Genomic DNA, 14,143 nt, shown 5'->3' on the forward strand with positions numbered 1-14,143 from the left:
TTCCCCCACTAAAATTATAATACGGCCCACTAATTTTTTTTTTTGGCATTATATACTTTATATTTTTAAAAATTTATTAAAAAATCCAATTAAAATTATAAAAATGGACCCACTATATAAGTTTGCCCTCACAAAATTACAAGCTGACTCCCTCACAAAATTTTCTGGGCCCTGACTATTATTAGTAAGTAAAATAAGTTATCCCAATTGAAATTTGGATTAGGCTTATGTTTTTAGTATGTCTTTGTAAATTATTTATTTATTTACTTATTTTTGGCCTAAAGTTTAATGTTTAGATTAGAATTAAATTTTAACTTAACTGCCCATAAACAAATAAGGAAAATACTTGACGTGGCCACATACGCCATGTGTCCAATATTATTGTCCATTTTTGCAGGGTAAACCCGCTTCCCCCTTGTCAGTCTCTCGAAATGCAGAAGACCCAATTTTTCTTCGGTCTCAGCCTCTGCCTTTCCACTACTTCTCCCACAACATCACTGCCGTCATCCTCAACGCCCTTCGCGGCGGCACACTCGGCCCACACCATGGCTCTCAAGAGCACCGTCGCTGCGAGCGGTGAAGGTTCGGGCTTTTCAGATCTGTAGAGAGAGAAATCGAATGACCTGACTCGGTTTAGCAGAGACGGGACTCGGACGAGTTGGGGTGAGTCGCGTTCACCGAATTGTTGATGTTGATGTTTGTTCTGGGTTTTGGAGTTTGAAGTGATGAATATTGTGATTTGTGCCGATCACGAGGTTCAGTACGCAAGAGGACGGCGGCAGTTAGGAGGCGGCGGCATAGAGCTCTGAAGAAACCACCGGCGACTTCTCGGTCGACGGCGGTTGTTGCTGAGGCGGTCGGCGGTGAGTAGAACATCGGCGATCTGGAGGAAGAAGATGACGGAGGTCGCATGAGACGCGTGGACTTACAGTTGCGATGAAATATTTTGGTTCTGGAATGTTGGTGATGGCGCCGAGAGTGAAGAGGTTATGGTTGCCGATGCCGACGTGAAGCCCGTGAAGGCGGTTCCGGAGCCTAGTGAAGGCGGGACCGGTGTGTGCCGCCTCTGGAACTGAGGAAGGCATCAAATTGATGTGAACTTGATAATCAAATGGCCAACCCAGAACTGAGGAAGGTATCAAATTGAACTTAATTTAACTATAATGGAAAGGCGGAGGCTGGGGCAATGAAAAATTGGGTCTTCTGCATTTAGAGAGAGAAGAAGAAGAGACTGACAAGGGGAAGCGAGTTTAACCCCTGCCCATTCTAGTATTGGACACTTAGGCGTAAGAACAAGTGGCCACTTCAGCAGGGAGAATGAAATTCATCCTCCATGAAAGTATTGCTCGACAGATAAACCCAGCCCCCACACAACCCTAAACCTAAAGTTCCCTCTTCACTACTCTCAGCGCCGCCACACGACCTACTCATTCCCTCTTCACTACTCTTCCTCTCTTTCCTTGCCATCACTGGCTTAGCTGCACAGCCTACACCCCCACATTCTCAGTTGACAACAAAATTGAAGATCTGTCTCACTCGGGTACAACCGAGTAACAGACAACAAACCGACTTCTCAGTAATCAACCACGGATTCATCATTTTTTCAAATTCGGTAAGATTTATTTCAATTTTTAGGTTTTGTTAATGGATGTTAATGTTCTTCGGTTAGTATTTCAGATGTCTTTTCGGAGACTGTTGGTTGTGTTTTACATGTTTTGGGGTTGTAATCGGGTAGTATTCAGTGTTTTGGGGATGGTTTAATTGTTGGTTTGGTTTTGAGGATACTATGTTTTTGGATCTTTTCGAATTTCTTCTCTCATTGTCTGTTTAAGAAAATCAGGACTGGGTTGGAAGTCTGCACTAAATATTGCTAGAGATTCATTATTTTTGTAACTTTTCTTGGCCAATTACATGACCAATATTTTTGTTCCTTCTAGTGTTTTTATTTGATAAAGGTGTTTTGTTTGACTAAAATTCTAGTTGTTTTTGATCCTGCTTGTGTTTTTAGTTTGTGGTTTCTTCACTGTTGTTTTTCTGTATTTTTTTTTTTAATTCTAGATTTTAGTTGATTTTTGTGTGTTTATCTGCTGTATATCTATTCTCCCTTTATATCTATATCAACTTCCTTCAAATTAGTTCTTGGTTTGAGTTATTTGTGGTACTATTATTTCATTTTTTGTTTTTTTATTTTTATTATTATTATTATTATTTTTTTGTATCGGGTCTGGATATTTATTATGTCTTTAAATAATTAATTACGTAAAGATGAAGTCATTTTACCTTTCACTTTCATGCAATGGTAGCCCAGCATAAATTAATTTTGACATTATTACAAAAGCAGAATTACCTTTTTAAAAATGTAAGTTTACATGATTGATCAGCATTAGGCCCATGATGTATATGTTGTCAATGATATTGAGCTTTGATTAATTGTTTTGAATGATGAAAATAAAATAGGGGCAAGTGCGAATTTAAAGAATTTTGGGGAGGGGTTCTCGAATCAATAGGATTCAAACTTATTATATGGGACATATTCTAGGAAAAAGTAAAAACACAAATGGGAATGTAATGAAGAACAAGGGTCAAGAGATTAACTTAATACGGCCTTTTTCGACTTCTCAGGGTCGTGAATCTTGTCTTGCTCTTGCTAGTCCGCTCTAAAGGCCATTAACTTCGTCAAATCACATGCTATCATTTCTTTCCTTATATCTAAACTGATGTTAGTTTAGTCTTTCCATTCTCTCAACTTTACTTTCAATATGGATATGTTACTCTTCTTTATTGGTGCAATTGTTGGTCATATAAAAGTATTAGTGCTATCACAATTTTCTTGTGAATGACCATGTATGCTTCAAATTCTCTGTCCTTGTATAGAATTCTAAAAGTGCTCATGATTGTTTTTTAAAGTAACATTCGAGTAATGTAACATGGCTTTAATTTCAATACACTACACACTATGCACAAAATTTCATGGTTATCTTCTATTGAACAACCATATTGTGGTGTTGTACCTGCATTTGTCACTGCAAAAATTGACATGTTTAGAAATTTGGAATTTGGGCATAATATGAGCTCTTCTTCTAGATATGTCATATGATGCTATTGCTTCACCTGTTATGTAATTATTCAGCCTTTGTTCTTGGTTTGCAGAATGAATAAACTCTTATAAACAAGATGGACATAAAAGCATACCTTTTGCGGAAGTTCAGCGCCCAGACACCAAACAGATCTATCAAGGAAAACATAGTTCAACATGAAATATGCGATGCTAATGGCAGTCGACAAGTACCCTTCTTTCCGGCTTCCTCATTTTCACCCATTTGCATGTCAAATCCAGCTCTGGGTATGACCGCTAGAATTGGACGTAATATATTGAGGATTGGCAATGCTTGTGACCGGGAGTTCTCTTTATTGGTCAGTTAGTTCGGCGGGAAATATGTGACACTAATGCCAGGCAACAAGTACCCTACTTTCTCAAGACTCAAGTTCATAATCCCCTACATTTGATTGCTTTGTGACTCCCAGAATCGGACCTAATATGTCGAGGACCATCAATGCTTGTGAATGCGACTTCTTTGAAGGTGAGTCATTCTTTATGACTAATGGCTGAAAATTCTTGTAATGGATAATATCTCATTCTTCAGTACTATGCTGGGTCCTTGCATAATGGTTATAACCTGTTATTGGGCACTATTGTAGTTGCTTGTGAAGGAAACAACAAGCTTTCATCACCAGAGGGCGTAATTCAGATTGCTAGCAAGATGGTTCCTTCTCAGATTTCGTCCAAAATAGCACTTCCTGGGCAGTACTGGAATTTTGATAATGGACCTTTTAATGGTGGACCAACTCTTCCTGGCAGTAATTTACAGTATATCCCGGAGGAATCATTAGAAAACTATATTCAACAGCGATATCATGGTCAGGATATACTTTCCAATTATGCAGGTAAAATTTTATAGAATTTATTAGTTGAATTTGTGCACATATTAATTGAACGAAAACCTAATTTGATTCCCTATAATTCCCCAACTTGCAAGATTATATGAACATCACAAACATTGTCAAACATTCCTAAACAATTGACAAAATCTTCTTCTTTATCTACATTTGCTCCCAATGACATTAATTTTTGACATTTTCTTTTATTCTGAATATTTATTCATACATTACCTTGCTGATCCCATACAATTCAACACTTTAAATTTCCAAAGTTTCCAAATTGTTCCTTACACCATAAAATCCCCTGAAAGCTGAAGCATGTCCTGAAATTGTGTATCTGGACAAAGTGGTGACATTATGGCTCATTTTATCTTTTTTTTTTTGGTAAATAATTATGGCTCATTTTACCAACCCAGAATCTGGCAAAAATAATTCCTTCAAAAATTTGGTTGACTTGACTCAAATGTTCTATTTGACTTCCTGTACTAGGTTAAAATTGGGATTGGTGTCACCTTTGCCCTGCAGATGTACCATCAATATTTTATGGAGTTTATTGCTGAGATTCTGTCATCCATTCTCCACATGCCCAATTCTTTTCTCCTTAGCTGCTCTGGAGAATGATCACAAACACTATAGAGGTTTCATGGAGAATGATCACAATGTTTGCGATGTAGGTTTTCCATCACCGTGGTAGCAAAAATTGGAGTTTCCTTATTCGAATTTGCATAACTCACAACAGGGTACACAATGGATTCCTGAAGCCTCTGATATTTTGAATAATCTGATCTACAATTCTTCCAAATCAACAATTGAGGATTTATTGCAATCTCAGCTGTTGATGCCAAGGTCTCAAGGGTTTCATCAGTGGCACCATCAGTCTTATGTGTAACTTGATAAGCCGTGTGAGGGCCTGTCACAGTGTTACCTGGTTGAAGACGAAAAATGTTGTAATGGAACAGCAGGGCGAGAAGCATATAAGCTCTGCCTGAGTCAGAACAATCTCATGGTATTACTGGTGAACTTTACCAAAGATCTAGAAAACCAAATAATGGTCTCAAAAGGGCTTTCTCGGATAGAGATCTTAGTGACACCAACTCCGTCATCACAGAAGATGTTCTGTCTCCTTCAAAATGTCTGAAGACGGAAAATTCTGATTCCTTTGAAAGTGGAGTTTGTCATGCAGTTGATCCTGCAATTAATCAACCTTATGCATCTGAACAACTTTCACGCTTGATGCAACGGCAAGAAACTCCAGTAGGTGATAGTTCAGTTGTAATGGAGGTGGACACGGAATTTCTAACTCCCATACAAGGCTCCACAAGAACTAGTGTAACTTGGAATGATGCCCCAGATACTGCTCAGAGCTTGGACTTCAAGAGTACACCTATTCCTGCTGAAGTGTTTATTGGGGGTTGTAGACACGGGGAGATAGAGCACACGTGCATAAGTGAGAAAAGAACTGCTGTCGGAGAAATTTGTCACTCAAAAGAGCCCCTTGATAGTCATAAAGAGGAGGAGATACAAGTGAGGACCATGTCCGACACGGCCAACCCAGAAACAAAAGGTGATTTAATTGCCCCTGCAGCTGTTAATGAGTCTGCAAAGAAGTCAGAGGAACCAAATATACCAGTTGTGTCTTTTGCTGATTTTTTCACGGCAGAGCAAATAAAGGAGCATATTTCCAGTCTAAGGCAATGGAATAATCAGGTTTGTAGGTCAATTTTGAATTGCTGTTATTGGGTGATTTACTTTCACTTTATTACTTCTGATTATATACTCATTAAAATGGTTTGTTGACGTAACAAGATTATAGATGTTATATACTCTTAAATTTTCAGTTGTTGGGAAGAGTGTAACTTAAGTATTTTATATAATCGCTGCCCAAAAAGCTTAAATTATTAGAGAGGGTGTAACTTAAGTATTTGTATACTTGACATTTATTTAGCTTGAGATGATGTTATAGCACTTTCATTAGTTTGCTTCATTCTGCATTGGAAATAAAATAGATTATTTTAGTTCATCAGCCATCTTACTATTACTGGGGAACTTGCTGTTCTTCAACGTGGAGTCCTTATATCGGGTTTTTTTTTATTTTTTTATTTTATTTCCTATCACGTAAATGAAATTTGAAAGTGTGGATATTTAACCAGAAAACTTATTTAAATTGTTCCTATTAACTGAAGTGAAATTTTCTTAAAACTTCGACTTATTTGATCGATTACTTGCAGAATAGGCTTGCGGATTGGAGTGTATGCTGTAGAAATTTTTTTATACAACCAACTATTTTGTGCCATTAACGGTCTCTCTCTCTCTCTACCTATGTATATATATAGATATATCTTTGGTTCTAACGATGCATGTAATATTGACTTGCCTAAACATGATCTGATGTAAATGACTAGTATTGCGATGCATTCCATTTGAAACAGAGTATCATGAAGGAGGGATCGGAAAATACAATCGCACATTCTGTTGGTCAAGGCTCGTGCCAGTTGTGTGCCATGGGAAAGCTTTTGTTTGCTCCGGCACCTAAGTGTTGTTCAACTTGCGGTGCTCGACAAAACCCAGTTTGTTTTGTTTTCATGGGCTGGATGAAATGGGTACACAACATTGCTTTTGTCCCTCATGCTTTAGGGGGTCTCGTGGTGGTAGCATCTCATTCCAAGGGGTTTCCATTTCCAAAGCAAATCTGTACAAGGCTTGTAATGCTCTGTCAATTTGTCCTCTGATAAATCTATTCTTTAAATTGTCAAAAATTCAGTTTTCTGACTCTTGTGCTATTGCAGTGGGTTCAATGTAACAAATGTGAACAATGGCAACCCCAGATATGTGGTCTCTACAATAAGAAACAAGACTTGGAAGGAAAAACAGAGTACATGTGTCCAAAATGCCGTTTAGAAGAAATAGAAATTGGACAGCAGATGCCTTTATCAAATACTGCAGCATTTGGAGCAAAAAATCTGCGACAGACTAGGCTTAGTGATCACATTGAGGGAAGGCTCTTTTGGCGTCTCAAGCAAGAGAGAGAAGAGAGGGCAAAGGCTTTAGGAAATAACGTTGATGAGGTAAGATGGAAACGCTGTTGAATGAGTTTGAATTTTAAATGGCTTTAATCATCAAAACATATTTAATTAAAACTATATATTTAGAATTTTAGACAAAAGAAAATTAATAATAATCCAGTTAGTGATGAATGTATATTACTCAAATACTGTTGATTGATCCATACAAATCTAGACTGAAGTATAAAACATAAATTGTTGAAGTAGGATCAATTTACACCTGGTGTAAAACAATGTCGTTTTACATCATATTTGTCCAAGCCCACCATTTGTATACTCTTGCCATGCTTGCCATGCATAACCATTTGGCTGGTTGGAGACTCAAGAGTTATTACATTTAGAAAATTTTCAAATAGGGTTTATTTATTTAAGAATGAGATGGCTAAAGATATGAGATCACATGATATTCATCACGGAGGTACCCAATTTAATGATAGGCCTGGACAAATTACAAATCCTGCATAAAGTTGAGTGGAGTAAAAATTGTTATATTCTTCTACAGGTGGAACTTGATCATGCCCTGTGTAACTAATATTGTATGGGATTCAACACATTTGACAATCACTATATAATATGCATTTTTATGTCAACCAATACACTTATATGTAAATGTACTTATTTTCTGTGATTGCATGCCACTTATCCACTTTATTGTGTTCTTTGTATCGAACTTTTTTGGTCTTTTATTGTATATGAGTAGCTCATACCATTTATGCTTCTCTTTTTCTTTTTTTTTTTCTTTTTTTCTATTTTTTTTTCCTTCCTTTTTGGTCATTTAATCTACTTCAGCTGCTTGATATTTCATGTCTAATGTTTGACCTGTTATTAGGTACCTGAAGCAGCTGATCTCGTTGTCAGAGTGGTGTTATCTGTCAAAAAACAATTGAAAGTGAAACAACAATTTTTTGATATCTTCCATGACGAGAATTATCCTGCAGAATTCCCATACAGATCTAAGGTGAGACAAATTAAAGTGTTCCATAAATTTTTTTTGCTTTACTTAATCTTTATTAGGGCAACTTACTGAAAATCACCTGAGATTCTGAAAGTACCAAGCAGACCCCTTTGGGTTGATTAATACCATTGATCTTGTTTTAAATACCTGAAATAATAATAAACTCCTTTGAGGTTTTGGATTGACTTCTTGTATTCACCGCTGACTTCTCCCTGTTATTAATCTTCAGTTGATTATTTTCTTGTTCTTTTCACTCTTTCAATGGACTTTACTATTGTAAGGGCCAATACAATCAGTTTTTCATCAATTGAAAATAAAAAGGATGGAAGTGAGTGTGTGTTGATATATAGCCACGTGGGAGGTCATGTTATTTCAAATACTCTAAGAAAAGTCTGTTATTTTCCTGAAATATTCTTTTTTGTGGCTTTCCCCATGTTTTGGCACCGCTGTTAACTATTTTTGTGGTTTTCCCAATCAGGTGATTCTTTTGTTTCAGAAAATTCTAGGTGTAGATGTATGCCTTTTCGTAATGTATGTTAAAGAGTTTGGTTTAGAATGTTGTTCGCTATCTTGATTCTGTCAAGTACTTCATACCAGAGATAGAGACTGTTAATGGCGAAGCTCTTCGCACCTTCGTTTACCATGAAATATTGGTAAATACATTTTTTTGTCATTATTTGTTCAATTCTAGTTCTTGTATGAGCATCCAGAGTTTATATATTGGATTAAAGAGCTTCTAAAGTTTCTATTTTTTGATAGGATTATTTAAAATTTCTAATTTACACATGTAAATAACCAGATTTGCTGCTTCTTTTTTTCTGTAGAACAATCCTTTACAAGAATTTTCAGCCATTAGTCATAAAGAATGATTCACCTTCAAAGAAGTCGTATTCACAAGCATTGATGGTCCTCAACATATTAGGTCCGATTTTGAGAGTCACAAAGCAATCAAATGTATGGGATTGTGAACTTGAGTCTTGAAAGAGCTGGATTTGTCATACATATGGGTGAATATGGGGAAGCTGAAAAGCAAGGTACTTGTTACCTGGCATTAACATCACATATTTCCTGCCGAACTAACTGACTATTAAAGAAGTCCCGATCACAAGCATTGCCAATCCTCAATGTATTACGTCCAATTTTAGCGGTCATGCTAATCAAATGTAGGGTTTTGTGAAGTTGAGTCTTGAAATCCAGGGGACATACCAAGAGCTGGATTTGTCATTCAAATGGGTAAAAATGAGGAAGTTGGAAAGAAGGGTACTGGTCGACTACCATTAGCATCACAAATTTCACGCGGAATTATGTTTTCTTGATAGATCTGTTTGGTATCTGGGTGTTGAACTTCCGCAAAATGTATGCTTTTATGTCCATCTTGTTGTTTATGAGAGTTTATTCCAAGTTACACTAGTTCTTGTGGAGTCTTGTATGGGAGTTAGAAGTTCTGTGTCCACCTCCATTACAACTGAATTATCACCTACCGGAGTTTCATGCCATTGCATCAATCGTGAAAGTTGTTCAGATGCATAAGGTTGATTAATTGCAGGATCAATTGCATGACAAACTCCACTTTCAAAAGAATCAGGATTTTCCGTCTTCAGACATTTTGAAGGAGACAGAACATCTTCTGTAATGACAGAGTTGGTGTCACTAAGATCTTTATTAGAGAAAGCCCTTTTGAGACCATTATTTGGTTTTCTAAATCCTTGGTAAAGTTCACTAGTAATACCATGAGATTGTTCTGAATAGAGCTCAGAGCATAAATGCCTCTTGCCCTACTGTTCCATTACAACATATTTCGTCTTCAACCAAGTAACAGTGTGTTGCGGTGCCACTGATGAAATGCTAAGATTGCAATAAATCCTCAATCATTGATTTGGATGGATTGTATTTGTCGACTGCCATTAGCATCGCATATTTCATAGTGAACTATGTTTTCCTTTGGTAGATCTGTTTTGTATTTGTGCGCTGAACTATCATAAAATGTATGCTTTTATGTACGTCTTCTTATTTATAAGAGTAATTATTTGTAATAATGTCAAAATTAATTTATGCTGGGCTACCACTATATGAAAGTGAAAGGTATAATGATTTCATCTCTACTGTTCACATGAACAGTACTCGCGGGGTATTGTTCCAGGGCAAAAAAAAAAAAAAAAAAAATTTTACATTCCCAAACGAGCAAGCTTGGGAATGGGGGGCAACGGAAAAATAACTTACCTTGACCAGGAGCCGGACCTTTTCATTATCAGAGATAAAGATTTTCATCGAATAAGAATGATAACATTTCTTATCTAGGATAATGAATGACGACGTGGTTCAACAGGGTGAAGATAACCTTGGCATAATTTGAGAAAGTCAAAGGAATAAATCATATTCCCGACAAATCTGGCATCTCTTCTGATCTCCCACAAGCAGATCTCCCGCAGGACCAATTTGATTACAATCGACAGCCATAAATAGGGCATCAAGCCGTTAAAGAAGGTATAAGAAAAAACCCCTAAAGAGAATATACATAATTATTATGTGATACGATTATAAGTATTAACTTGATCGTCGGAGGGTTCTTGGCCGGCACCCCACCGGTGCAATCGAGATAACGTCCCTTTGTTTTGTAGATAAATGCTGTCGTTCCGAGTCGTGAAGATTTTCGCATCAACAAACACAAACAAGCTTAGCATTCATCAGCGATCAGCCCATACACTCAGACTCAGCTCATTTTTTAAACAAGCTCAAAAATCAAAATCAAACTCAAAGTCTGTTCGTTTACTTAAAAAACAAGGCCGAACAAAACTTTAAATTTGACTATCCGGAGCTGGTGATGAGCTGTTCATTCGTTTGCAGCCCTAGTGGTATGGCAATGATAAAAAAAATCCCTACAATTGATTAAAAAAAAAATAAAAAAAAATAAAAAAAAACCTACACGGAGCATTTACCCATTTATGCATGTTAACGGATACAGCTTAAACCAAACCAGGGGACATAAGTCCATCAATCATTGGCACTGAACAAAACAAAAATTGTGAATCATTGATGTGAATCTTATCAATGAGACTAAATTCGGTTAGAAGACTTAAAAAGGTGCAATAATCAGCGAATTATACATACAAAATACTTCACAAACCCATCTAATCTAGTCATCAATCGTCTAATATTTGATTATAAACCACTCTAATTGTTGGTGCTGAAGGAATCTAATGTATTTAGTCGGTTATGAATAGAACATCTGCAACTTACAATTTACGTGATTTATCTCATCAATGCCGTTCACCTTCTACTATGACGGTGGTGCACCTCATGCCGACTGTCATCGCCCCGATAATCAAAACTGCCTGATCCATATCCTTGTGATGAAAGCAGTCTACTTGGTGATGAGTATGGTAATGAATTGTATGAAGAACCTTCATGGACTAAAGGGCTCCTCCTATCTCTGTCAGACATGGATCTTCTAGGGCTTCTTGGAAGATCACCTCCTGGACTGTAGGAAGTGTAACCATACCCAGCACCCAAAAGACTGCATTGCCGTGCATGGATGAAGTATCTTTTGATTTTAAGGCACATTGGGTTGCATGGCATTGAATGGCATGTGGTAGAACAGCCGCTAATTCTCTCAACTGCACCACCAAATTACACAAAAGTTCAAAATTCCCACAATGATATTCATGAGGCAGGGAGTGACCAACAATTGGCCAAGAAATGCTTATAGAAATCCCTAACATTTGAAAATATGTGCAAATTGCCCCTTAACTGTCAATTTTGACCAATATTTTTTTTTATAAAATCCCAAAATACCCTTAATAAACAGTGTTTTATGATATCAATGATTTTTATTTTTATATTTTGTCTTAAGGGCATTTTAGGTATTTTTATATTTTAGGTATTGAGAAAATGTCCTTATTTACTCAATTTGAAAAATGTAGGTTTTTTTTTTTTTGAGTTTGAACAGCAAGGGGCACATTATGTATATAACAACCGTTTTTTTTTTTCACTTTACCATTACACTTATTGTGTTAAAGTGTCATATTTGATTATAATGATTCACTATTAGATGCCAAACAATCTGCCTTCAACAATAAAAATTGTATCATTGTGTGTTTAATTGAAAGTATGCATTAAATTTTGTATTCCAGGTCCAACAATAATATTATTTGTATGCTACATCTAACATTAGGGAGACTTAAATTCATAATTCAATTACGTTATCTATTTTTAAATTTTACAAGTCATCATTATCTACCATATAGGAATAACAATTTTATATCAAAACATAAATATTATAAACTGAAGTAAACAATTTTTTATTAGTAAGCAAAATAAGCTACCATAGATTGAAAAAATCTAAATTGGATTATACTTATGTTTTTTAGTATGTCTTTGTAAATTATTTATTTATTTTATTTTCCTAATGTTTAATGTTTATATTAGAGAGTCATATTAAATATATATGAATCTTAACTCAACTTGCAATTTTTTTTACAATATTTTGTTTTTTTTGTGTTTTCTTCAATGTTTTTAAAGTTTGAAAATACATAGCACACCTCAGTCAGTTCAACATTTTGTGGGATCCATTAAATTGTTCATTCCTTTTGTTAGATGACATTGATATTAATTGAACAATCTGCCTTCAACAATAAAATATTTGTATCATTGTGTGTTTAATTGAAAATATGCATTAAAGTTTGTATTCCATCAAACAATAATATTATTTGTGCTATGTCTAGCATTTAATTTTTTATTCGATCAACAATAATATTATTTAGGGTGAATTACATTAAACCCTCCTTTTCTATCTGTGTTTTTCATTAAACTTCTTTTTTCTATTTTTTTGCCAAAAAAACCCCCTCAACTATTTAAGGGGTGATTTAACTTATGGAAGTTAGTTGAAAGAGAACTGAAATATAAATTGACTTAAATACTCATTAAAGCTTATTTGAAAATCTACTTTGCTTTTTTATTTTTTAAATAACCTAAACGACATCATTCACATAAATTAACACTTTTATTGTTTTTTTTCGTTTTAACATTTTACTAAAGTGACAAGTTCACATTCGTCATGGAAGGAATTTTTTATTTTTTTATAGAAAAAAATGATATTGAAATTTATATAAAATAAAAAAATAAAAAAAGAAGAAGAAGAAAACATGTAGGCATAAATATTAATATAAAAAAGGAAAAAAATAGACATTATTTCTCCTAGTGTCCCTTTAATAAAACTATATAAAATGAAAATCAATAAAAACTAAATAAATGAATGCACAATATAATTCTCAAATATATATATATATATATATATATATATATATATATCAGATAAATTTCAAGAAAAAAACCTATCAGATAAATTTCAAGAAAAAAACCTAGATTTATATTGGTTTGAAGGCTAATGAAAATATAGTATAAATAATATTTAATGGTACATATTATATATACCATTATATTATAATGCAAATTATATATAATATAATAATGATGGAAGAATACGTGTTGTTTGCAATGGTGGAAGATATGCGGCTAAGAGTGATAATAGAATAAATATATATGTGAGGGTAATATTAAAATAGGTACAAGGATATTTTTGTCAAAAAATATATAGAATATTAAAATAGGTACAAGGATATTTTTGTCAAAAAATATATAGAAATTAAATTTCCAAACAACTCACTTTCAGCTAACTTCCATTAGTTATATCACCCCCTCGAATAGTTGAGGGGGGTTTATTGACAAAAAAATAGAAAATGGGGAGTTTAATGTAATTCACCCTATTATTTATATGCCACATCAAAGTTATCTAACATTAGGGAGACTTAAAATTATAATTCAACTAGATGTTTCGATAGCTTAGTAGTTAGTTCCTCCGGTGAATTTTGGGAGTGCCAAGTTTAGACCCTTTGCATCTACTAATCTAATTTCTAACCCTCGTTATCTAAATTGAGATTTTACAAGTCATCATCATCTACCATATAGAAATAGCAATTTTATATGGAAACATAAATATTAAAAAGTATAATCAACAATTTGTTATTAGTAAGCAAAATAAATTACCATTATGCTTATAGTTTTTTTGGTATATCTTTGTAAATTATTTATTTAATTTATTTGCCTAATATTAAATATTTAAATTAGAAAGTCACATTAACTATATATAAATCTTAACTTAACTCATTTTTTTTTTTTTTTTTTTTTTAAC

The 14,143-nt window shown here is 34.6% G+C and overlaps 1 protein-coding gene across 6 annotated transcripts; it reads left to right on the forward strand.

Annotated features, from left to right (window-relative positions):
- The first annotated feature begins 397 nt into the window (after positions 1–397).
- LOC132316068 (histone acetyltransferase HAC1-like) lies at positions 398–10,000 on the forward strand. Of its 6 annotated transcripts, none has more exons than XR_009483906.1 (9): positions 398–1,612; positions 3,151–3,581; positions 3,700–3,945; positions 4,429–5,646; positions 6,369–6,641; positions 6,726–7,004; positions 7,831–7,959; positions 8,435–8,609; positions 8,781–10,000. XR_009483906.1 is itself a non-coding variant. In XM_059814568.1 (8 exons), exons 4-8 carry the CDS (start codon positions 5,173–5,175, stop codon positions 8,528–8,530), a joined length of 1,251 nt encoding a protein of 416 aa, XP_059670551.1. In that variant the 5' UTR covers positions 398–1,612; positions 3,151–3,581; positions 3,700–3,945; positions 4,429–5,172; the 3' UTR covers positions 8,531–8,774. The 6 variants fall into 6 exon arrangements, 2 of the variants coding, with proteins under 2 accessions (XP_059670551.1, XP_059670552.1); XR_009483907.1 differs by having other exon boundaries at positions 4,465–5,646; XR_009483908.1 differs by having other exon boundaries at positions 4,614–5,646.
- The last annotated feature ends 4,143 nt before the right edge of the window (positions 10,001–14,143 follow it).

This window comes from Cornus florida, unplaced genomic scaffold (assembly GCF_030987335.1).
Source record: "Cornus florida cultivar Cherokee Brave unplaced genomic scaffold, ASM3098733v1 CherokeeBrave_3.0.0_Hap2_Chr07, whole genome shotgun sequence".
Classification (NCBI taxonomy): Eukaryota; Viridiplantae; Streptophyta; class Magnoliopsida; order Cornales; family Cornaceae; genus Cornus; species Cornus florida.

What these genes read in the sequence shown, in the direction of transcription:
- LOC132316068 (XM_059814568.1), top strand. Translation starts at nt 5,173, where the DNA reads ATGCAACGGCAAGAAACTCCAGTAGGTGATAGTTCAGTTGTAATGGAG. An exon ending in AGCAAATCTGTACAAGGCTT is followed by an intron (nt 6,642 to 6,725) that starts GTAATGCTCTGT and finishes GTGCTATTGCAG; the next exon opens with TGGGTTCAATGTAACAAATG. An exon ending in AATTCCCATACAGATCTAAG is followed by an intron (nt 7,960 to 8,434) that starts GTGAGACAAATT and finishes TTTCCCAATCAG; the next exon opens with GTGATTCTTTTGTTTCAGAA.